General features: G+C 46.6%; 1 protein-coding gene across 1 annotated transcript in view; it reads right to left on the reverse strand.

The window, feature by feature from the left end:
* Positions 1-23,505, reverse strand: part of LOC123760069 (zinc finger SWIM domain-containing dorado) — a 123,805-nt gene extending 100,300 nt beyond the window's left edge. The window contains 6 exon segments of the mRNA XM_045745505.2: positions 8,462-8,598; positions 12,203-12,331; positions 12,333-12,377; positions 13,690-13,859; positions 21,273-21,521; positions 23,080-23,505. Of these exon segments, the coding sequence (XP_045601461.1) occupies positions 8,462-8,598; positions 12,203-12,331; positions 12,333-12,377; positions 13,690-13,859; positions 21,273-21,521; positions 23,080-23,251 (902 nt within the window). The 5' untranslated portion in view covers positions 23,252-23,505.

The following is a 23,505-nucleotide window of genomic DNA, read 5'->3' on the forward strand; positions in this document are numbered from 1 at the left end:
AGCGGAGGGCCGCCACTGAACACAAAAAACGACACACCCCCGGCCCGACCAACGAAGCACCAACAAACCCTGGACCCCTCCAGAACGCAGCAGCCCCACCCCGTGCCAGAAAAGATGGAGACTGCTGCCACCGAACAACCAAAACGCTAAAACCGAAGGAGCAAGAAAACTCAGCAACTCGACCCCCAGAGGCAAAGGCCAAAAGGAAAGAGCCGACGAAAAAACACACTGGAACCGAAGGGGCACTACCAACCGAGGAGAAGACAGAGCACGCTGACCAGAGACCTAGGATGGTGCAAGCGGCGCACGAACAGGCCGGAGGTGAAACGACGCACAAGACAGCTTACTAACGGTGCAGAAGCAACACCAAGACCAAAAGCAAGCTGAAGCGGCTCCGCCAGCGCCGCACGAAAAGAGGCGACAGTATGTGGCAAGACGACGGCCCCCAACCCCCACCAGAAAACCAACCCGAGAGTAAACCAAGCTAACAAGAGTAACCACCTAAGAAGGTACAGGAAAAGGAAGGACCGCCAAAATACCCCATACTGCCGCCAAGAGAAGCACGCAGGTGGGACACCTACCACGAAGCCACCCGATCACCAACCGGAGGCGAGACCGCGAGGCAGAACATAAGCAACCCCGACAAGGCCCCTCCGAGCCCAGGAAAAGGCGGAGCCGCGGGAAGATCTCGGGCGCGACCACCGAAAACCAGGCGGCACAAGGAGATGGAACGTCTGCTGAACAGAAGAACTCCGCAAAGCATGCAAGCCCGCCAGGAGTTCAGAAACGACGGATCTGACGCGAGACATCGCAAGACCCCCCCCCCAAAAAAAAAAAAACGGCAGGGCAAGCTAGGAAACCAAAGAAGGCGGAAGGGTCGCCACCAGAACAGTACCCGAACCAAGGGGTACGAACAACTGCAATAGACCGAGACAAAGAAGCACATCACAGGACACAGGCTGAAAAACGCCTAAGAACACACGCATAACACCCCTGCTGCAGAGGAGGCAGGAAGAAAGAGCAGAAGCACAAAAACCCCAGGATAACAACCAGGGGTGGACAATCAGGCAGGGACAGAAAAACCCCCACGCAATCCCCAGCAGCAAAGTGCCACTCCACAACCGGACACAGGAACAAGGACACGCCACCGTGAAACACGGTACCAAAGCCCACGTGCAGCAGCAGCAACAGGCACCACTGCAACATGCAACATGTGAATAGCAACTCCCTTCTGCAAAGGCAGAGAACGAAGCAGGCAGACCCCAGACAGGGCCAACGGAGACACGACAAAAACCCTGCAGGCCCAGAAACCTGCACCAGGCGACTGACGGCAGAGAAACCCCGCTCAATACCTGCTGGATGAGGTACTGGGAGCTCTTTTACACCTCAAGCCCGGCCCAAAGCCAGGCTAGACCGGCCAGAGGGTGGCCCACCAGGCAGCTGCTAGGAGCAGTCCTCCGGCCCACATACCCCCACAACCAGGACGGGCCGGAACTGCCATACGAAAACAGGCTAGTGTGCCCTGGAAGCCCACGGACGAACCAGCAAGAAGGCTTATGCTCGCAAGTAGGTCGTGTAACAAGCACAGACCTCTGATGGTAATACAGTGTTCCCCAAATGTGCCAATAGCACCACTGCACTCCACTGGTACTATCCCGCAAGTTCTACCAGATAGGCGGGACCCAAGAGCCAGAGCTCAAATCCTGCAAGCACAGCCAGGAGCCTTACCAGGTGAGTACAGAACCAACCCTACAACCCCCACACCTCACAACATTAACCCTCAAACCGCTCGGGGTCCAAATGGAATTAACACCCACACGCGCAACAAAAAAAAAAATTCTAAAAATTTTTTTTTTCTTTTTAATCTCTTTATTTGTGTTCCCTGAGCACGGGAAAAATAATAAAAAAATTTAATTACACTTACTGTGGACGTAAATGACCCGAGAAGATCGTCGATGACATCACGCCTGATCTTCGCTGGACTGCTGTGCGCCCGGGGTGAGTCAGGCGCAACGGAGAAGGAGCGCGAGTTGCCGCGAATTTATTTTTGCGTTATTATTTACAGTATCTATGGTGTATTTTACACCCATTTTTTTCACTGGTGTGGTTCAATATGTTCTCACAAGATGATTTATAAACATAAAACTGTTGTCAATGTATATTGTATCCACATATTAGTGTCACAAGTATTTGCACAAAAATGTCTTATTTCACAATAAAATATACTATTTCTTATGATTTATTTCCATTATATACACTCACTTATTCTGTATTTACATGTTTTGGCACCAGTCTTGGATATTTAGAAGTCATCAAGACTGTGATACTCGTTGAAACATCGGACATGGCACAGAGGGACCTGACACGCTGTGCACCAAGTCATCACCATTTTTCTTTTCTGTTCCCTCTTGGTTGTTGACCAGCATACTACACACGCACGCTGGCCTACTGCACGCTTTCCAGTTGGTGGTAAAAACCTGAGATTGTGTGTCAAAAAGGCATCCCTGAAAGCGAGCCTGGGTGTTGAAGCATGGTGCAATACCGGGTTCAGAATGGGCCTCTGTACACCAGGAATTACTTTGTCACACTTCTGTAGTAATTGTGTTACTACAGTAAAATTGAATGCACGGAAATTACGTTTACCACCTGTTTTGACAAGATACATATTGTAACTGTTCAGCATTGTTACATCAACAAGGTGGAAAAACATTTTCTTGGTCCACTTCACTGTTTTCCGTACACACTCCACTGCCCCCACCATCATATCACATTTATCCACCAAACGCATGTTGATGTTATAGTCCAAGACACAATCTGGCATATAGATTATTTCTCTGGTGGTTCTGTTCACCTTGCCACTGTCCAGCATTGTTCCAGCATGAATGGTGGTCAACATGTTCACTTCACGCCTGTCTTTCCACCGCACTGAAAGCATTCCACCTGTTTTTCTGAGCTCGCAATCACCAACCTGCATAGCACCTGGAAACACTGGCATTTCCCTTCGTTTTGCCTTCACTGTGCCACACACACCAGTTCTATTATCAAGCAAGAACCTAGTTAGCAAGGGACTGGTATAATAGTTATCTGTGTATAAAATGTGGCCCTTGTTCAGATATGGTGCAAGCAGTGACTTCACAACACTACCTGAGAAGCCATGTTGGTCATTAGCAGGAATGTCTACATTTGTACCCGTATACATTATCATATGTAACACAATTCCTGTTTCACAGTCACAGAGTACAAAGAATTTCAATCCAAATCGGTGGCGTTTGGAGGGAATATACTGCTTGAAGGCAAGACGTCCTTTGAAAAGCACAAGGGATTCGTCAATCACAAGCTTCTGAGCTGGTACGTAGAAATCCCTGTACTTTCCGATAAGTTCATTCAGTACGTGCCTTACCTTCCAAAGCCTATCTTCATCATTTGCAAAGTGAAGACACCTGAGGATTATTGCAAATCGGTCTCGAGACATATATTTGCCAAACATTGGTGTTGGAACAGTATGGTCTTTGCTCCAATAATGATCGATTATGTGTTTGACGCAATGTTTCATCAACATACACAGTGCCAAAAACACATACATTTCACCTACAGTCGTATCTTTCCATCGCTGCAAACGTGAAAAATCGGATAACTCCTCCCCATCAATGAGATCACTCGCATATTTGTTCGTCTCCTGAACAAGATGTTCCATTAGCGGTTCATCAAAATATGCAGTAAAATAGTCCATTTCACACATATCTGCACCTTTATCAGGGAAAATGTCTGTAATTCCAACATCCGAATTATCAAAAACAGGAATTTGTGGAACAAAATCTGTCCCATCACTCCACACAAAAACACCGGGTGTCTTTCTAGAGCCAATAGCGGCACCACGGCGAGGAAACCGTGTACCAGGAGCTGAAGCAGGTCTAGGAACAGTAGGGGCGGGCAGGGATGGTGATGGAAAATTCCTCGATGTTGAGGGTCTTTGTTCCTGTGGTGCCATGCGGTGCCGCATGGCTCGGCCAGATGCTGCTGACGCGACAAATTGTCGCTTGGCAAAACCACACACTCCTCCACTGGCACTAGCAAAACTATTTTCCGATTCTAAGTCACTAAAACCGGAAAATGATTCACCTTCTTCAGAATCGTCGAGCAAAACATCAATATCTTGCAAGGGAGCACATGAACTGTGTGGTCTTGCTGAAATTGGGGTGGAGTGAGGGCGAGGAGGCATGGGCGAGATGCTAGGCCTAGCCCTGGTGGAGCCAGCATGTTCACACTCGTCGTCGGTCGTATCCACCTCTGAGGGCTGTGTATAGTCATGATCAAAGTCTGAGTCATCTATATCAGACTCATCACCATCCGGGAACAAATTACGAGTAATTTCGTCCTCAGTCAGAGGTCTCGAGGAACGTCTCGCTGAGCGGGGTCGGTCGTCGGAACGTGATGCGCTCGCCATGGTGTCCGCCGGGTAACTAAGCTCTGTACACAAAGGGGACCCACGCTGGATTTTTTTCCCAGGCAGGGTTTGTTTATGTTTGGTCGAGGCTCGCCGATGACTACCCCTATCCCAGGCGAGCGTTTAAATTATAGCGCTAGACACGAAATCATATATAAATGATGTGCGTGGTTCCGGTTTTGTCACTGATATCATTTATATATGATATGCGCGGTTCCGGTTTTGTCACTGATATCATTTATATATGATATGCGCGGTTTGAGGGTTAAAAAAGGTGGGTCCCCTGAATGACTCCAGCATGGGTTGGACATGCACATGAGGGGGACAGGAAGGGTTGAAAAAGGGACAGTCACTGGTGTGCGAACGGTCTCAATCGAACAAAAATATACCTAAACAAAGACAGGTATATAAACAACTCCGCATCTAGCGCCCGGCCAAAAGACGCCAGACCGCAGAAACTCGCCTGGCGAACGGTGGCACGAACTTGACACGACTCAACCGTGCCCAGAAGAACCTGGGAGCACCGCCAGGTGAAGACGCCAGAGCCGGACCCTGCCGGACCCGCAGGAGAGCAGGGAGAGGCGAAGGAGGCAGTCCACACCCATGACACAGCGAAAACCGCAGTGTCCTCCCCACAACTGGGAACCAGGACACCCCCGGCGCGAAGGGGCACATACCGCAGCCAGGGAGAAGAACGAGAGGCGAAGCACTGTAGCAAAAAGGGCGCAAAACACCAGCACTGAAACACCGCCCAAACCAAAACAAACTCCACGGCGCATGCGCATAACACGCTGGCCGAACCGCACACCCTCTCTGCGGGAAGGCGCCAGCCAGGACTACTGCACGAAAAAATTAGCCAAAAGAGGAAGCAGGAACAATAAAAGAAGAAGAAGAAGCAAAGAAAGCCCAAAAAAGGAACCCAACCGGGCGACAAGGACGAGGAGCCGACAGACGTTCCAATAATGCGGGAAGTAGCGAAAAACCTTCCCGTACCCTTGAGAACACAGAAGCCAACACTAGTCCCGAAGGCACACGAAGGCGCAGGCGCACCCGAGATCAGAAGTCATGTAGAACCCCATCGAACGGGGAACAGGACGAAAACACCGTCCCAAAAAAGGGTGGGAGGAAACATCCACCCACAGGACGGAACCAACCGACTCAAAGGCCAAGGAACCGAGCCCGGGGAGGGGCCGACGCCCAACAGCACGTACGGCGAGCGGGGAGGAAAGACCCCACTCCGCGTAACCACAAGCCCCGCCTAGAGGGGGATAAAAACCCCCACGGGGTCCAACGGGGCCAAGGCCCCCCTAGTCAGCCCCTCCCCAGCTCCGGGAACCTACACGACAGGCCCCGGGGCCGAGCCGTTCCCCCAAAGCCCCGGCCGTACCAGAAAACCGGGGCAGCCGTGAAAACACTAAGGAAGAGAGCCCACTGGCAGACTCATACAACACGGCTGGAGGAACAGGCTCAAATGCCCCCGTCACTACCCCGGAAGGGGAATTCCCCGAGACTGCCCGAGTCTCAACACCATCAAAAACCCCGCCCCGAACCTACAGACGGTAAGGAACCGGATGCAGGCAGGAAGGGTGATCCAGGGGAAAGACAAGGGGGGCGTGGATGGAACCTGTGGAAGGTGGCCCCAAGCCCCAAGGGCAGTACTTACAGGGCACCTAGGGAAAGGGAACCCTAGGCGCATGCAGCCCGAGTACTGGAGAATCATTCCCGGCTCACGCACCTCCTAGAAAACAGACACCACACTCTAGGTACAGTGCTGAAACAACCACTGGAGCCAGAGCACATAACCGGTGCCTATAGCATCAGCCGAAGAACTGATGGGTGGATAGCCGGCGTGGGAGGTCTGGGGCTCCCCCTTCCCACTCCCGGGAAGGGGGGAGCTGCGCAGACAGCGGCGCGGTGACGTATGACGTCATACTAGTTTCCTTGTTTTCTGTTGAAGAGTTCTATCCACTAGTTCGGCTTTAGGTAGCAATTTTCACCAGAATAGGGGTTTGTTTTGGAATGCTTACCTTTCTGGATGCTTGACCCGGTCGATGGCAGACATAGAATGCTTCCAACCACACGGGGGTTTCTATAGGCCATTGCTCCCCTTGCCTCTCTGAGGGGGCCAGGTTCTGGCCGTGGTCCCCGGTAGGCCCTAGAACTCCATACACATGACTGATGCCAAAGTCTGACATTAGCATATCAGCTGGTAAAGCTCTGGGGAGCCGACGGGGCTCCCCCCAGAAATAGCTGCAAATGTTAAACAAATCTCCAACTTATTGGCTTCAGTGTCATGAAACTTTCATCAAAATATTTTCAGAAATTGATTTTAGACGAATTTTTGAAAAATAAGAACGTTTTATTGATAAGGAGAACAGCTCCTAATAACTGGAACTGAAGGATTATGCAGTAATAAAGAGATGCAAGCACCTGTCCTATGCTCAAAAGAAGAACAATAGTAGTAAGAAGTGTCCACAAAGTGTATATGCAGTTGGTGCCTTTATATCATTGCTGAGTAATACATAATAACACAAATAATAATGAATAACTATGTTAATATGATCTATTTTGTTATATATGATATAAATACATTGTCCAATGCTAATATGTTACTTTCATCAGTCCTAAAAATATTTTTTAGGGGAATTTTTTTTTAAAGATTTTTTTTTCTCCCTTGTTTATTATCTGATTTTGTTGTAACCTTTACATTCTGGAGAATGTATGTTTCCAAACCTATGTGAAGATAGAATGGAATTGGTCAACAAATAAATCGGTCACAACTCGCAAAACTTGGGACTTAAATTTTTTTGGCTGATTTTGTCTTTGATTTCAAACTATATTTTCTTTGTCTCTTTAGGTTGTTTTGATGATTAGAGACCATATTAGGGCTTTTCCTCTTATATAAAGTATACCCTAAATATATCCCCTACTTCATTATAATTATCCCTATATTTCCCTAATATTTTGTGTTTTTTGGAGTGTTATTTTTTCTTGACTTCATTTCAACACACATTGATCAACAACTTTCACACATTCGAGTACGCATGCCAAACAATGCTTATTAAAACATAAAATTAAATTAACGAATTAAAACTACCTTTATTCATCGTTGATAACTTCAACTTTATCAATTATCTTCAACTTCAATTATCTCTGAAACCAGTTTCAACTTTGAGTGGCTTTTAAAATTCCAGTTATTAACCGATTCTCACTATTTTGACATATTGTGTGCTCAGCTGTCTGTTATACAATCTCTTCAGAATGGATTTTTCATAAACTTTATACATTTGGAGTTATAATTTTTTTCGGTCTAAATTTGCTGCATATTTCAAATGCCATATTGATGATTTTTTTTTACAGTAAACTGTACTGAAAACCTATATTCTAATTTGATGAAAATGAAGATTATATGCTATTCTGAGAGAATAATAACATTAAATGAACAATTGGTGATAGTTCATATGTTTTATTCTGAATTGAAAATCTGAAGTTATCAATATTCATTTTTAAAATTAATTTTGATTCTCTTGTTTTTTCAAGTTACGGTGTGATCATTTAGACAAAGTTTGAGTATTTGCCTAGTTGATTATGCAAACAAAATTGGAAAGTGTTTGTGCAAGTTTTAAAAACTTATGTTAAATTATTTTTTGTCAAATCATATATGTATGTATTGCACAGTCTAAGAGTTAAAGTATAGGAAAGTGAGACTTTTATGTTCTTATATGCAAATATTCCTTTAGAGCATTCTATTACAAACAATTTGATACCAAATTGAACAACGTACCACAAAAACTGAGGTCAGAAAGCTGAAATGAGTATTAACATTTGTGGGTGGTGGGGAGTTCAGGCGCAACGCTTGGCCTACCTTGAGGTGTGCGGGGGGTCGCTTGTTGGGCCACCGATAGTGTTAAAATTCTGAGACACTACGGAGACACTTCCCCTGTCTTTCACTACACTTAGGTAATTACACACAGGAAGATTTACTATCTGAATGCCAAGAAAACTGTAAAAACCTACCTGAAGACAATTGGTGATGGAACACAAAATTTGACCAAGATTTTGTGAATATTTTCATGTAAATTGCTTTCATCCAGCCACCAGGCCATCTGTTCATTTGCCGAGCCACCTGCAGTTGGATCCGGAGCTCCAGAAACCTAAGCAAAGGATGTTTGTATTAGGATAAAACTGCTCACAAGACATATATATACTCCCATGATCATGATCTCCATACCCTGTCATTCCATACACGGACACAGGAAAGCCTACAAACAACTCTGAAATTACCTCAGGGGGTCACAAGTAATAATACTCACCTTAAAACCAGGCTTTTAACATTCTTACAATAATAAACTTCTGAATCAGTTGCCCAGTGATTTACAGAAAACACAGTACAGTACACCCATTACTTATCAGTTTCATCTATATCTGGTAGAAATTTATATTTATTTTAATTATATGGCTTTGCAATGACTTTATATTAATAAAATACACACAAGGGTCACACTAAAACCAATAGCAGAAGTACTTAGAAATGCCAGAAAATTAAAAAATAAGGAAAGGATCTTTCAAATAACTATTTAACCCCCTCAACTGTGCAAGGCACCTGCAGGCCCTCAGTCCGGGGTACACAACGCGCCTCTGGGTATTTTTATTTTTCATGTTCCACTCAAAACTGCCACATGGTGACGCAGGTACGAGATGGATGCCTGGGGGCCCCAGTGATCATCCGCCATCTTGAAAAAAAATCACAGCATGCCCCGTGGCCATGGGGAGCCTCAGTTTCAAAGCAGCAACCATGTCTGACACATCGTCTACGAGCTCCCACTCCATGGTTACCTGGGGTCATGGAAAACGACTCTCTGAGGAGCAGATACGCGACATTTTGTATGATGACGGTGCTATGGATGATGAACTAGACTATGATCCAGAGAAAGACCTTACACAGAGGTCTGATACGAGTAAGGGAGAGATTGAGGTCGATGATGTGGCGAGTGTGTACGGTACACGCGCCTCACCCGGCCTGTCCCGCCGTCCGGGGTCAACACCGTTATCATCACCATCACCATGTATGTCCCCAGATGCAAGTTTATTCAGCGACAGTACAGTGCGATGAATCTTTCTCGGGCTTCAGTGACATAGGCTCTGATACAAGTTGTGTGGACGACCCAAGTACGAGCAGCGGGGGTGTTACCAGGCGGGGTTTTGTTGCCTCAGCAACACATTGCTGCAAGCGGCAGCATGCCTCACAGCAACAGGACAATGATGACAGTGGCCCCTCAACATCAGAAGTTTGTGGTAGGCCTAAGTACATAAATCTGCCTCATCGCCTAGCATACCCTCACACAGCTCCAGCACCAGACGCTTTTGGTGCTCGTGGTGGTGTTGGCGCCAACATCAAACCCCCGGGTGTACTTGTGTGGGAGGATTGTGCCACATTTGCCCCTCAAATACCAACGTTTGATGATACCGATGTTGATGTTACACCATTATTCCCATATACCGGTGATATGGCAGAAATGGAATATTTCCTGGCGTATTTCGACAACGAATTCATGACGCATCTTGTGACTGTGACAGGTATGCTCACAGCCTCATAGACGCCGGCATTTTCCTGCCTCACGCCTCATGCAATGGAAGGACACGACAATTGATGAAATGTACGTGTTTCTGGCACTCAGCATGATGATGAAGCACTTCGATAAAGCTGTCGTCCAGGATTATTGGAGCAAAGACAGCCTAGTTCCATCGCCCGTGTTTATCCAGTATATGTCGAGTGATAGGTTCCTCTTGATTCTCAGGTGCCTGCATTTAGAGAATAATGCAAATGAGGACAGACACGACAGACTGTGGAAGGTACGGAAGGTGTTCAGTGACATGAGAGGGACATTCAGGGATATTTTGTACCTGCACAGAATGTGGTTATCAATGAATCTCTAGTATTGTTCAAGGGGCGACTGGCATTCAAGCAGTACATCCCAACAAAGCGGCACCGGTTTGGACTGAAGTTTTTTGTGCTGTGCGACTGTGAGACTGGTATCGTCTTGGACATGATATTGTATTCTGGTACAGACGTCAACATACCAGCTCAGGATGAACACGGGTTCTCCGGCAGTGTCATAAAAACCCTGATGGAACCATTGCTGAACAAGGAGTATATACTGACTGACAACTATTACACTGTCTCTAATTAATTACAACTATTACCCTTATTGACCAGATACCTCCTTGTCCACAACACCGGCGCATGTGGCACTGTGAAGGCCCAGAGGAAGGAAATGCCAGTGTTCAGTATTGGTATAGCAGTGGGTGATTGCCAGCTGCGTAAGTGTGACAATAAGCTGTCAGTGCGGTGGAAGGACAGACGCGAGGTGGATATGCTGACTACGATTCAGACCGGTGCCATGTTGGACAGTGGGAAAGTCCACTTTCAGACGCGCTTCCCCATGAATAAACCGGACTGTGCCATAGACTATAACGTGAACATGCGCCTCGTCACTAAATGTGACATGATGCCTGGTGTAGTGGAGTGCATGCGCAAGTCTGTGAAGTGGACGAAAAAGTTCTTCTTTCACCTAATAGATGTTGCAGTGCTCAACTGCTTCAGTATGTACCTGGTAAAATCTGGCAGGAGACCATCAATAGGTACATTCAGTGCTGGTGTTGTGTCACAGCTGCTAGTAAAGTATGGCAAGGAGGGCTCCATTGCACCGCGTGGGGTGCAAGCAACAATGCCACTCGCAGCTCCAGACAGACTGAGGGGTAACGAAAACCTCGGAGTACACATACTCAAGTATATGCCAGGCACAGCACCATGGGAGAAGGGTAAACGTGCATGTATAGTATGCAGGAACATTACCCGTAGAGAACAAAAGCGAAGATGCATCAGTACATGGTGCGTGGAGTGCAAGGTACCACTCTGCCCCTTTGGCTGTTTCGCAGCATATCACACACTCGCGGAGTACTGAGTGTGTTTATGGTGTGTATATAGTGTGTGATACTGTATAGTGTGTATATAGACTATAAATATATTAATACATTGGAAATATGTGCAAGATAAGTGAACACTTTGATGATGCACGTAACACAGTGTCTACGGACAGTACGGATGTTCTACTGCCATAATATAGTGTACATGTTCATTATACATAGGATTGGTACGTAAAAATAAATCAATTGTATTTGGAACTGTGCACAAAAAATGAACAAAAATATATTCGCGGCAGCGGGCACATCCTGCCCTGGGTGTCCTACTGGATAGAAATGGTTGGGCACATTACCTATCACCTAATGCACCTGTTCACTTAGCATTTAAAATAGGTACCCAAGAGTTAGCCAGCTTGTTGTGGGGTTACTGGGGGGTCAGTAATTTGACCTTGGGGGGGGGGAGGACCTTGATTTAAGACTAACATGTATATATACATATTGGCTTCCTGTCCCCTGACAAAGTGAATTATAATTAATGATAAAACTTCCAATGGTATCATTTACAACTAGGGAGCAATGCTTATTGTTTTCAATATGTTGATCAATGATTGTTAAAACAGTCAAAAAATCAGCACCAGGAAGTTACATGGCCCAGCAATAGAGATCTTAATTGCACCACAATATTAGTCTTAATGTTTCAAGCTGACACACAAAAATCTTTTCTAGATATCACACAGGAACAGAAATTTTGGGGAAAATATAATAAAAACTATTTTCAGTGATATCTACAGCAAAATATATTCTTTGGGAACAACAACAATAACAACAACTTACAGTGTTGATATCAGATGTCTGACTAGAGAGGATTTCATCAATGAGTCGCTGTGCAGTAGGTAAAATTTGCTGTGGCAATTCGCTGATGAGGTACTGAGCAAATTTTTGCAGCTGGTCTCTTTGTAGTCGTCGATAATGACTCACTGACTGGGGCACGAAGCTTAACCTGGCTTGGCTGTAAAATAAGAAATTAAATTAATAATGGATGCAGAAGACATGGGGTAAGCCGAGTCCTGTATGAGACATTTACCAGAAATAATGTTAACATTTTATAAACAGAATAAGCTGAAGTACAGACATATAACTAGATTTAAATAAGTAAAATTAATATCACTAATCTTCTATACAATTTCATGATACAATTACAGTAATATGAAATATTATTAACCTTGTGAGGACACTTCATATGAACATACCTATTTAATTCTTATAACAGGTGAGTGTATGATGATCCAAGTTTGGTTGTATCTTGCTCAAAACATTTTAATACACTTATAAATCATGTCATAATATTGTACTTCTTATATTTTTTCCTATAACCTATCCATATGAAAAGTATTAAAATAGTGCACAGGTAGAGTTTCTTTCACCCTATGCCCCTGGTACCTAGCAGTAAAATAGGTACCTGGGTATTAGTCAGCTGTCACAGGCTGTTTCCTGGGGGTGGAGGCCTGGTCGAGGACCGGGCCTCGGGAACACTAAAAAGCCCAGAAATCATCTCAAGATAACATCAAGAAGATACATACTCCCAGGCAGCACACTACTATATTAGGTTGCTATTACTACTGTTATTTGTTTTGAGCAGTAGGTTGTTGTTGCACAGTACTAAAATTGCAAATTTACACTTTATGTATATAGAATACCCGGTATCTCTTCTTTTTCATTCTCCACGAGTGTTACTTCCATTCTTGCAGTCTGAGTACAGGGTCTTAAATTTGCTGTTTTCTCAGTCTGTATGAAGCTATGCAGCAGTTATGATGGTGCTCTGCTTTTGTTAAATTGTCATTTTCAAACTACTGCTCCAGTGCCCCTCCTGATTCTGATACCGTATACTCATCTCTGGCTCTCTAAAGTACCATAAGTACCTACATGTCTTTTCTGGGGAGCCTCTACTAGCAACATGAAGCTATCTCACTAAGATGATACATAAAATAAGATCCAAAGGAATAACACAAGGTGAGGCAATGGATATTCAATTTCTTGACAAATATGTCACAAGGAAAAGTGGTAAACCAGATAACATATGATCAAATTTTAATTTATCAATTAAAAATGTATACAGTTGTACAAACCATTATTAATCTTTATATTGTATAGGTTTGTATTTTGTATTTAAGTAGATTCGATAACGTTTCTATTAAAAATGCATTTACAATTTGTTACTAAAGATAAGAAATTATATATTTATATATATATATACCGAGTCTCCTCTGTATATACATATATATAAAACATAACAGATATATGTATACTGTATATATACAGACCTGGTGAATTCTGTGAAGGCATACAGCCACCACATGGGAACACCAAGAGGCATTTGCTGAACAGGTACAGTTGCAGGTGGTGATCCTGCCTCGGTCAAATGTAACAGCCACATTAAACTGTCCTTTTGTACCAGATGAAGATACTACTACAGTTGCACTCAGGTGAAACCCTGAAATATGGAATCCATATGAATACAAATTAGTCAAGGCCAGTTCATATAAGTTTCTAAAGGTCCAAAATACTACCTACAAATACTGGATAAACTAAGTTTCCTGTTCTAAAAACCAGAGTTGAATGTAATGAAACACTATTTTCTGGGTGAGACCCGGAGGCTCCCTGGAGCTATGTGAGCTGATATAAATGTATTAGACTTTGGCATCAGTCAAGCGAATGGAGTTCTTAGGGCTACCAGAGACCACAAGCCAGAACCTGGCCCCCCTCAGAGAGGCACAAGGAGCAATGGCCTATAGAAATTCCTGTGGGATTGGAAGCATTCTCTGTCTGCCATCGATCGGGTCAGTAACCCATAAAGGTAGGTGCCCCAAAACAAACCCAATCTGGTTAAAATATTGCTACTGAAAGCCGAACTCCCCAAATGAAAAACGAGTAAACGAACATGACGTCAGAACCGTCACCGTGCTGCTGTCTGCGCAGCTCCCCCCTCCCCGGGATGGGAAAGGGGGAGCTCCAGACCCCCCGTGCCGGCTATCCAGCCCATTAGCTTTGAGGCTGAATGTCAAAATATCATAAACCGCCGACCAGAGGGAGGAAGGGTTGCCGGGAAGCCTCCGGGTCTCGCCCAGAAAATGGTGTTTCGTTGCATTCAACGCTGGTCTGGGGAAAGCCCCTTCGGCTTCCTAGAACTACTTAACCAAAGATAAAAACAAGAGGGACTTACCCAGGAGGCGGTCGCCACTCCCAACTTCGCCATTCAACTCGAAATCGAGACAACTGGCTGCAACCGCTGACCCAATGCGACACATGCACGACTAGGGCCAGGAACACTGACTCGAGTGACCAGGACCCTGTTCGACCTCCAATATCCCCGTGCCCGAATGTCAGCTCAAGACATGTTACCGAAGACAGCAACCAAAGCAGCAAATTTATGAACATCATGGGCACGAGGATAGACAGTAGGCTGGCTGGACCGAATAACCCTGTGGACGACCTGGGAGACCACGAGCCATGGAACAGAGAAGAAGGGAAACCGGGTCATCCCAAAGCGTGTCCCCCACCACCGAGGCTGTGGCACGCAGGTAACGGCGAAGAGCTGCAACCGGACACAACACATGATACACCCCCGGCCGAAGCAACCAAGTATCAAGCAACCAAAGGACCTTCGGAAAGCAGCAGTCTCATTCTTCGCCAGAAAAGAAGGAGACAGCTGCAAATGAACAAACCTACCACCAGGATGCAAAAAAGCAGAAACCCCCGTGCCGGAGGAGAGCACGAAGCTCCCCAACCCGACCCCCAGAGGCCAATGCCAACAGGAAAAAGAGCCTTCGCAAAACAATCTTGAACCAAAGGGGCCACAACAAACCGAGAAGATAGAAAAGAGATCACCCAGTCCAACGACCAGGACAGCTCAGACGGTGCATGAGCAGTCCGGAGGTGAAACAATGGCCAAGAGGTGAGGCCAAGAGGACTACTCTCCCTTGGTAAGTCTCCAAGCGAGCTAGGACCTGGAGCAACAGCGGAACCAGGGGAAAGAGGTACAAAGGTATAGAAAAGGTATAGAACCAGGGGGAAGAGGTATAAAAAAAATATATATATAGAGGTCCGAGTAAAAACCCCGGACATCTTCAAGAGAAAACTAGACTGTTTTCTAAAGGACGTTCTTGTTCAACCAGGCTGTGGTGGGTATGTGGACCTGCGGGCCGCTCCAAGCAACAGCCTGGTGAACCAAACTCTTGACCTCGGGCCAGGCTTGGCGAGAAGAACAACTCCCAGAGCTCCATCAACCAGGTATCAACCAGGTACAGGTAACCCCACCTCGCCAAGTACTGCCTGAAGACATCGACCCCAACTGCCTCACAGTCAGGAAAGGGCGCCACATATACTGGAAGACGCCTCAACCAGGCAGACATTAAGAGGGCCACCTTCGAGAGCCCCTACATCCAGCAGTCAACTGAACGAGTGGACGTCGACCGTCCATTCCGTGGACAGGGGGATGAACTGAGACAGGCCATCTGCCAGGATATTGGACACTCCCTGAACGTGAATGGCCAAGAGAGCCAAACCCCGAGAACTCAGCAGGCAAGTCAACCAAAGCAACCAGCCCCAAAGGACCAAGGACCACACCAAACCCCCGTGGTGCAGAAAATGAACCACTGGGGAGCAGTTTGAATGGAGTCGGATCATTGATTCACGAGCAACCCGAATCCTCCAAAGTGCCCGCCACACTGCCGCGAACTCCCGCACCATGCTGTGGGCCCGGCGAAAGGATGGACCCCACCGCTCCTGGCTGGCCTGGTGAGCACTGGTCACAAAGCCAAAGTCAAGAGACAATGCGTCCATGAACACATCGAGCAAGGGCTCAGGTAGGCGCCAAGGCACTGAATCCCAGAAAACCTGAAGAGGCTTTCAGCCAACGAAAGCAGCAGCCAACATAAGGCGCCGGGAGGCCGAACCCAGCGATCACGAGAGAAGCGGAAGGGACATCCCTGAAAGAACCAGAACAGCCAACAAAGCCAAACCTGACCTGGCTGGGTAGACCATCACAGCAAAGTTCAGACTCCCACACAAACCCCCGAGCAATCACATTGTGACCCGGGAGCCCCCCAGAAACAGGCGAAGGTGGGACAGCAGCTGCAGCAGAGCTGCCGGAGGGAGAGACAAGGAAGCGGTCCAAGAGTCCTACTCTATATCCAGCCAAGAGCGAACCTGAGAGGAACCCAGATGAGACTTCCTCCAGTTCACCAGGAACTTGAACCCGGTGAGCTGGGAGCCCACACCAGCCAGTCATCTAGGTAGGCCAGAACCCGGACCCGAACCCCCTAACAGATGCAAATGGGTTACCACGACCTGGGTGAGGTGTGTGAACACGTGAGGTGCTAGATTCAAGCCAAATGGAAGGCAATGTAAGCAGTAAGCCCGATGCCCCACAACAAAACCTAACCATTCCTTGAACCCCGGATGAATTGGGACGTAACAATACGTGTCCCGGAAGTCCAGGGACACCTTCCAAGCGCCCGGCTCCAAGAGAAGGCGGACCTGGGAAAGAGTAGTCATCCGAAAGAAGGTGCAATACACCCAGGGGTTCAGATGGGACAAGTCCAGAATGAACAGCAGGTCTGCGCAATCCCGCTTCGGAGCCGGAAACAGGCAGGAAACCCACCTGAGGGATGAGGTCGTTTCGACCACTCCCAAGCGAACCAACTCCAAGATAACCCAAGAGAGTGCAGGAGAAGAAGCCTGCCCCACCTGCCCAGAACCTCCCGAAGGAGAAGAGGCCACCCAACGCCACTGCAGGCCATAAGAAACGATCCAAAACGCCCATGAATTGTGGGACCAGGCGTGAGCAAACAGCGTGAGCCTCCCCCCCCCCCATCGGCCTGTCAATGGGACGATCCGCAAAAGGGCCATCGCCCCTTACAAAAAGCTAATTTACGAGCAGAGCAATCACAGCGCCGACTAGTAGTCATCGATTCCGAAGGCTGTGCCAGCTCCGAAACTTGTACCACTGGCCTACCACAATGGGACGAACCCTGAGCCCTCGCACGACCCCCAACGGGATTTCCAGAGAACCAACAAATCCGACATAGGACAACTAGAAGAGACCACTTGCAGATACTGCACCACCACAGACTCTGTAAACAGCAATGGACAAAAAGTTATAAAAAACCTAAGCGCCAGGGCCCACACAGATTCCACAGACTGAGTGAGCACCCCCTGCCAGCACGTGAGACGAGAAGCAAAGAACAGAGACGCTGCCTCCCATCGAATCAGTGCAAACAGCTTCAACAGAGCAGCCGAAGCCCGCACCGCTGAGACCAGAGCACCAGACCTAGGATTGGCCCTAAGAACCTCCACATCCTCCTCGAGCCAGACCGAAGACAGCTCGAGAAGGGAAAAGAAACACAAGACCGAAGCCAAGTGACCATGGGTGCGCAAGTCCTCAGCTACCAGGGCAGCTGAAATGGAAAGAAACTTCACATGAAGCTGAACAAGGCCAACATCCTGAGGAAGGGCAGGGGGCGAACAAACATGCATTGAGGTGCTCAAACTTGCCCCCCCCAGGTAAACCTATACAACTGAAAGGGCCTCTCGCCACTCAAGCATGCAGGACTGACAGAACGTATGCCACACCCCCAACAAAGAGATAGAACAGTCTGCCAACCAGGACGACTCCGGAATCTCATAACGAACCTAGTAAGGAAAAAATGAACCGAACTCAGAGGAGGCAGGATCCATTATCGAAGCACAATCTGGGTCGCGCAGGAGGTAAGATGCAATGTCCTCCCGCACCTCATACAGCAGGAGGCCGAAAACCTTCGGAAAGAAGGAACTGAAGTACCCAGGGGTACCCGGAACCAAATCCGGGGAGTGGTCGACGCCATATCAAACTCATACAAGGAGAGGGGGGTGGGGAGAGATAAGAAACCCCATTCCCTGCAACAACAAGCCCTGCTCAGAGGGTACCAAACCCAGGCGCGGTCAAATGGAGCTCAAACCTCCCAAGTCAACCCTTCCCTTGCCCCAGGAACCTCCACATCAGGACCCTGGGCCTGAGTCGTCCTCCAAACCCCTTGCCTCAAAAGAAAAGGTAGAAGCAGTCGGGAAAGCTGAACCGAAGGGGTCCCACTAGTCAGACCCAGAATCACCAGCTGGAGGAACGGGCTCGAATGCCTCCGTCGTCACACCGGAAGGAGCATCCCCCCAAAACTGCCAGTCTGATCACCAACTAAACCCTGTCCCGACTCCAAAGCCCTCAGATGTTTTGGAGCCGGAAGCAAGGGTTGAGAGGAGCAGGACGAACAACAGCAGGGGAAGAACCCAGGGGCGCGGATGAAACCTAAGTCGAAGCAACTAACATCCCAAAGTCTGGGTCCCTATAACCAAGACGGGGCAGTCTCAGGGCAGTTTCAGGGCATCCGGGTGAGCAACCAACCTATAACATGCATGCAACGCCGAAGGTGCCTGCACCCTAAGATCAGTATCAGTGAACTGGGTGATCTGGAGAACAGGCAAGCAACACCACTCGCAGGACTCCAGGTCGAAGGTGTCACCAACCCAACAGGCAGCATGATGGAGGCAAAACAGATGGTGGTCACCCTGAGACAAGGGGACAGAACAACCTTCAAACTCGCATGAAGCGAGATGGGGCCCAGGGGACAGCCATCGAACCACTGAGCCCAGTGGGGTTTTCCAGGGCCTTTAGACACTCTGCTAAGGGAAGCCCAGGCAAGGTACTGCTAACCGGCACCCTAAACTACCAAGCAAACTACTAATAGCCGAAACCCCGTGACGTGTACACACATGGGGACCTAGTCGAGGACCACCTAGAATACAATATATGTAAATGGCAATAACACCAAGGGCAGACCCTTTACCAGCCAGAAAACAAAACTAAAGAAAAACCCTGTACGAGTACAACGCTTGCCCGAAACGCTATGTGTACTAGTGGCTTTAGGTATAATATGTACTACCTCTATCTTTAAATCAAACAGAATGTTTGTATTGTAATTCTGCAACTATGTATGTACTTTTCCTAAATAAATTATTATTATTATTATTATAACATACCCAGGCGGAACAGAGCCCGCCACTATATCAGGTGAAGAACAGCTACTCAGTACCTTGTGCCCCTATCAGTGACGAAACCACCTCCTACCCAGAGACAGAGGCGCATGAAACACCCCAGCTGACTCCAAGGGCGGGCAATTACCGAGCAGTAAAAGACCTTAGCGGAGGTAGCCCCCAAGCAACTTGTGGAAGAGAGCCCCAAGTCACAAGGGCAGTACTCTAAAGGCTCCTAGGGAAGGTAACCCTAGGCACATGCAGCCCAAGTACTGGTGAAATTACGCCTGGCTCACACACCACCACAGGAAAGGACTACACCACATGGCACAGCACTGAATAGAGTCTGGAGTCAGAGTCGCAAGACCGCCAGGTTTCACATTAGCCACAAAACTAATGGATTGGGGGTCTGGGGCTCCCCCTCCCCCCTCCCAGAGAGGGGGAAACTGCGCAGACAGCGGCTCGGTGGTGGTTGTGATGTCATGCTCGTTTGCTTGCTTTTCGGTTGGGGAGTTCTGACCCAACAGTTCGGCTTTCAGTAGCAATATTTTAAACAGAATAGGGGTTTTGTTTTGGGGCGCCTACCTTTCTGGGTGCCTGACCTAGTCGATGGTAGACATAGAATGCTTCCAACCACACGAGGGTTTTTATAGGCCATTGCTCCTCGTGCCTCTCTGAGGGGGGCCAGGTTCTGGCTCGTGGTACCTGGTAGGCCTAAAGAACTCCATTCGCTTGACTGATGCTAGGGGTCTAATACATTCATATCAGACCGGATAGCTCCGAGGAGCCGAAGGGCCCCCCCCCCATAGAAACAGTGATAAAGATGATAAAAAATATGAACATATGTTATATTGCACAAGCAGGAAGCTACACAGGTATACATCATTATTCAGCAATATATTACAATATGTTTATGGTTAATATGTATGTGGTCAATTAAGCGAGACAGTAGTAATCAAAATCATTTGACTTTTTATACAATATGCAAATATTCAGCCCATCCTCCTGCTTTGGTAGTACATACACATTTATAGTAATGATGAGGATCATAATATACATACCTACGTCCAACGAAATTAGAACGTAAAAATCTGAACTATTGAGTTGGACAAACCGGAAAACTATTTTTTACTTGTGTTGCTTTGACAAACTACACTAACCTATCCTAACCTCCTTAGGCCTAATACACAATATCTGAGGCCTAATATAGTACATATGTGTGCTATACTAGGCCTAGGAATATTTAAGTTTATGTTTTAGCTTCATTAATTTTAAAAGAATTCCTTACTAGTTAGTATGCTATCATCTAAAAGCTAAGATTGTATGAATTCTGACTATTGACGATCATCATAATAGGCACTATCTAAACAGGAGGATGGGTTGAAATATTGCAAATATGCAAGACAAGGATTCACTAAGCTCATCTTTACATTCTTTAATTGTTGGAATCTAAATCCTATATTTGTTACTTGTTACCGCCCCTGGTAATCAATATACAGTACAAATAAACTTGTCCTCTTCACAACCTCCTCTTAAATAATTACCTACACAGATTGGTTTAGCTGCTGGCTTAATATCAAGGTTTTTTCTGGTAAATAGGAAGTACAATACTTATTTTAAATACTACCCGACTTGTTTAATTTTTTAGTTGCCCAGTCTTCTCTATTATCTCTGTTTAATATATCTGAAAGAGCCCTGTAAGATTGTCTTTCCCTGCATAGGAAATATTGTATTCAGAGATTGTTGGCATGACAAAAACAATTGTAATATATTTACTGAAACTTATGCCTATATTGGTACTACAGTATATTGTGTTTTTTAATAAATGGCACTCAATACCCACCAATTTGTAGGGGATCATGAACACTCTTGTGTTTGTAATGATTTTCTCCACGGAGAAATTCATCAGCATTTCCATTAGCCAAGCAGCTATAGAGCCGAATGTCTTCTTCATTTTCTGGGAAACTCCAAAATGCAATAAGAAGCTGCAATTGTTCAGGGACAGGTGGCATCATCTGCTCCACCACTTCAAAAGGGATATGTGCTGCCACTGTGCGTGCACACATCTCTGTGAGTGAATGTACTCCGCCATCTGTAAATAAAAATTAATAAACAAAATGTCAGAATTTACTATAAATAAGCTGCTAATAAATAAACTGCCCGACCAGCACCCAACCTCAACCATCACCATCGTGCCCTACCATCTTTGCAACCGACTGTATCATCCCCGCCCTCATGCACCTTGCCAACCAGGGTCATCGGAACCGACAACCACTTGTTTGTAAGCATACTCAAAACCCTATGTGCTGTGAACGGGTTAACTGAGATAATCGTTCCTGACGCAGTACTGGCTGCCCTAGCTACGACACATACGTCTCTAGCACCACCCACTGATTCAGCACATGCGGCTGTGCCCTCCACACCAGCAGCCAGTTCAATACCTACATCATCTTCCATCAACTCCCTATCCGATGTGCTAGTAGGCGAATGATCACCCCTCGCCAGCAAAACCAGCAATGCTCCTGCTGCAACGGCAACCCCAGCTTTGCAGCCCTAGAGGCCCACATCTGCACCTTCGATGCACATCGAACCAGAAGCAGACGACCTATCTGACTCAAAAGACTCTGTGGGAGTAACATCTTCCCAGTATCTTAGTTCATACAGCCTGGATGACTACCTGCTTGATACCTGCTTGATGGGGTTCTGGGAGTTCTTCTACTCCCCAAGCCCGGCCCGAGGCCAGGCTTGACCTCGGGCCGGGCCTACTCCAGGCCTCTCCTGCAAGCTCAACAGACAGCATCACCCTGTCAACGCATAGCAAGAGGACGAAGAAGCCCCATAAGACAGCAATGTCCTAGAAAGGACATTGACCCCCATCCATCCACATATATACAGTATCAGCTATTGATACTGTACTCGTAATGGCTTCTAACGGCCTCCACTTACAGGCAATTCATGCCTGTGCCACATCTTGGCTTAATCTTAATCAGTCAATCAATCTTGAAATATAATTACGAGCTACTCATGCCCGTGCCACCTTTTTGGTGGCTTAATCTTAACCATTCATCTTGAAATATCCATGCTTCTGAAGACATAGATACTGTATATGCATGCATGCATACATGCATATATATACACACACACACAACCTACCTTCATGTCAAGATTAAAAAAATTTATTATTTATAACATATCCCTAACATTATGTAATTTAATTAATTTTGTCAGGGAACAGGAAGCCAGAGTGTATTCATATATGTTAGGCTTTTATCGGGGTCTCCCTCCCCCCAGGGTCGAATTACTGACCCTGCCTAGGATGTAACCCCCCCACAATAAGCCGATTAATTCCTGAGTACCTACTTACTGCTAGGTGAATAGAACCATTAGGTGAACGAAAATGTGCCCAACCATTTCTATCCTGCCCTGACAGAATTCTTACTGTAAAGAATGTGATTAAACTGTACTGGTGAGAACATTATTCTCCATGACACCAATATATGATATTTAAGAAATAAGTAGATCTTATACAATACAGTACTGTATAATGAGTCATTATGTAGATAAGTATCTAAACTACAAAAGCACATGTAAATATCCTGTACTATCATTGCAGATATTGACTACCAAATTAATCAAATTTGGGTATTTACCTTGGTCTCTAGCACGGCCATATAGGAGGGAAGCAATTTTTTCAGAACGCTTCCAACCCCTCCAGTTGTTGCAGAGGGACTCGGGCTCGCTGATCCAGCTACATAATGAGTCCTCTTCAAATCGCTCCGAGTCCTCAAAGGAGAAACGATCCCCTTCCTCCCAATCAAACATTTGTTGAGCTGTAATGGTGCAGCGTGGTGGGGCCCAGGATGTGGAGGAAGAGAAAGGTGGAGAAGAGACAGAGGAAAAGAGGCAAGAGGAATAGGATGAAGAAAAGGACAAAGTGGATGGGGTGGAAGAGGAGGACGAAGAGTCACAAGAGGAGGGGGAAGAAGAAGATAAGGATGAGGAAAAGGAAGAGGAGTAGGACAGGCACTTACAGTTGGTGGCCACAATGCACAAGCTCCTTAGGCTAGAAAACTGCA

Source organism: Procambarus clarkii, chromosome 16 (assembly GCF_040958095.1).
Source record: "Procambarus clarkii isolate CNS0578487 chromosome 16, FALCON_Pclarkii_2.0, whole genome shotgun sequence".
Taxonomy (NCBI): Eukaryota; Metazoa; Arthropoda; class Malacostraca; order Decapoda; family Cambaridae; genus Procambarus; species Procambarus clarkii.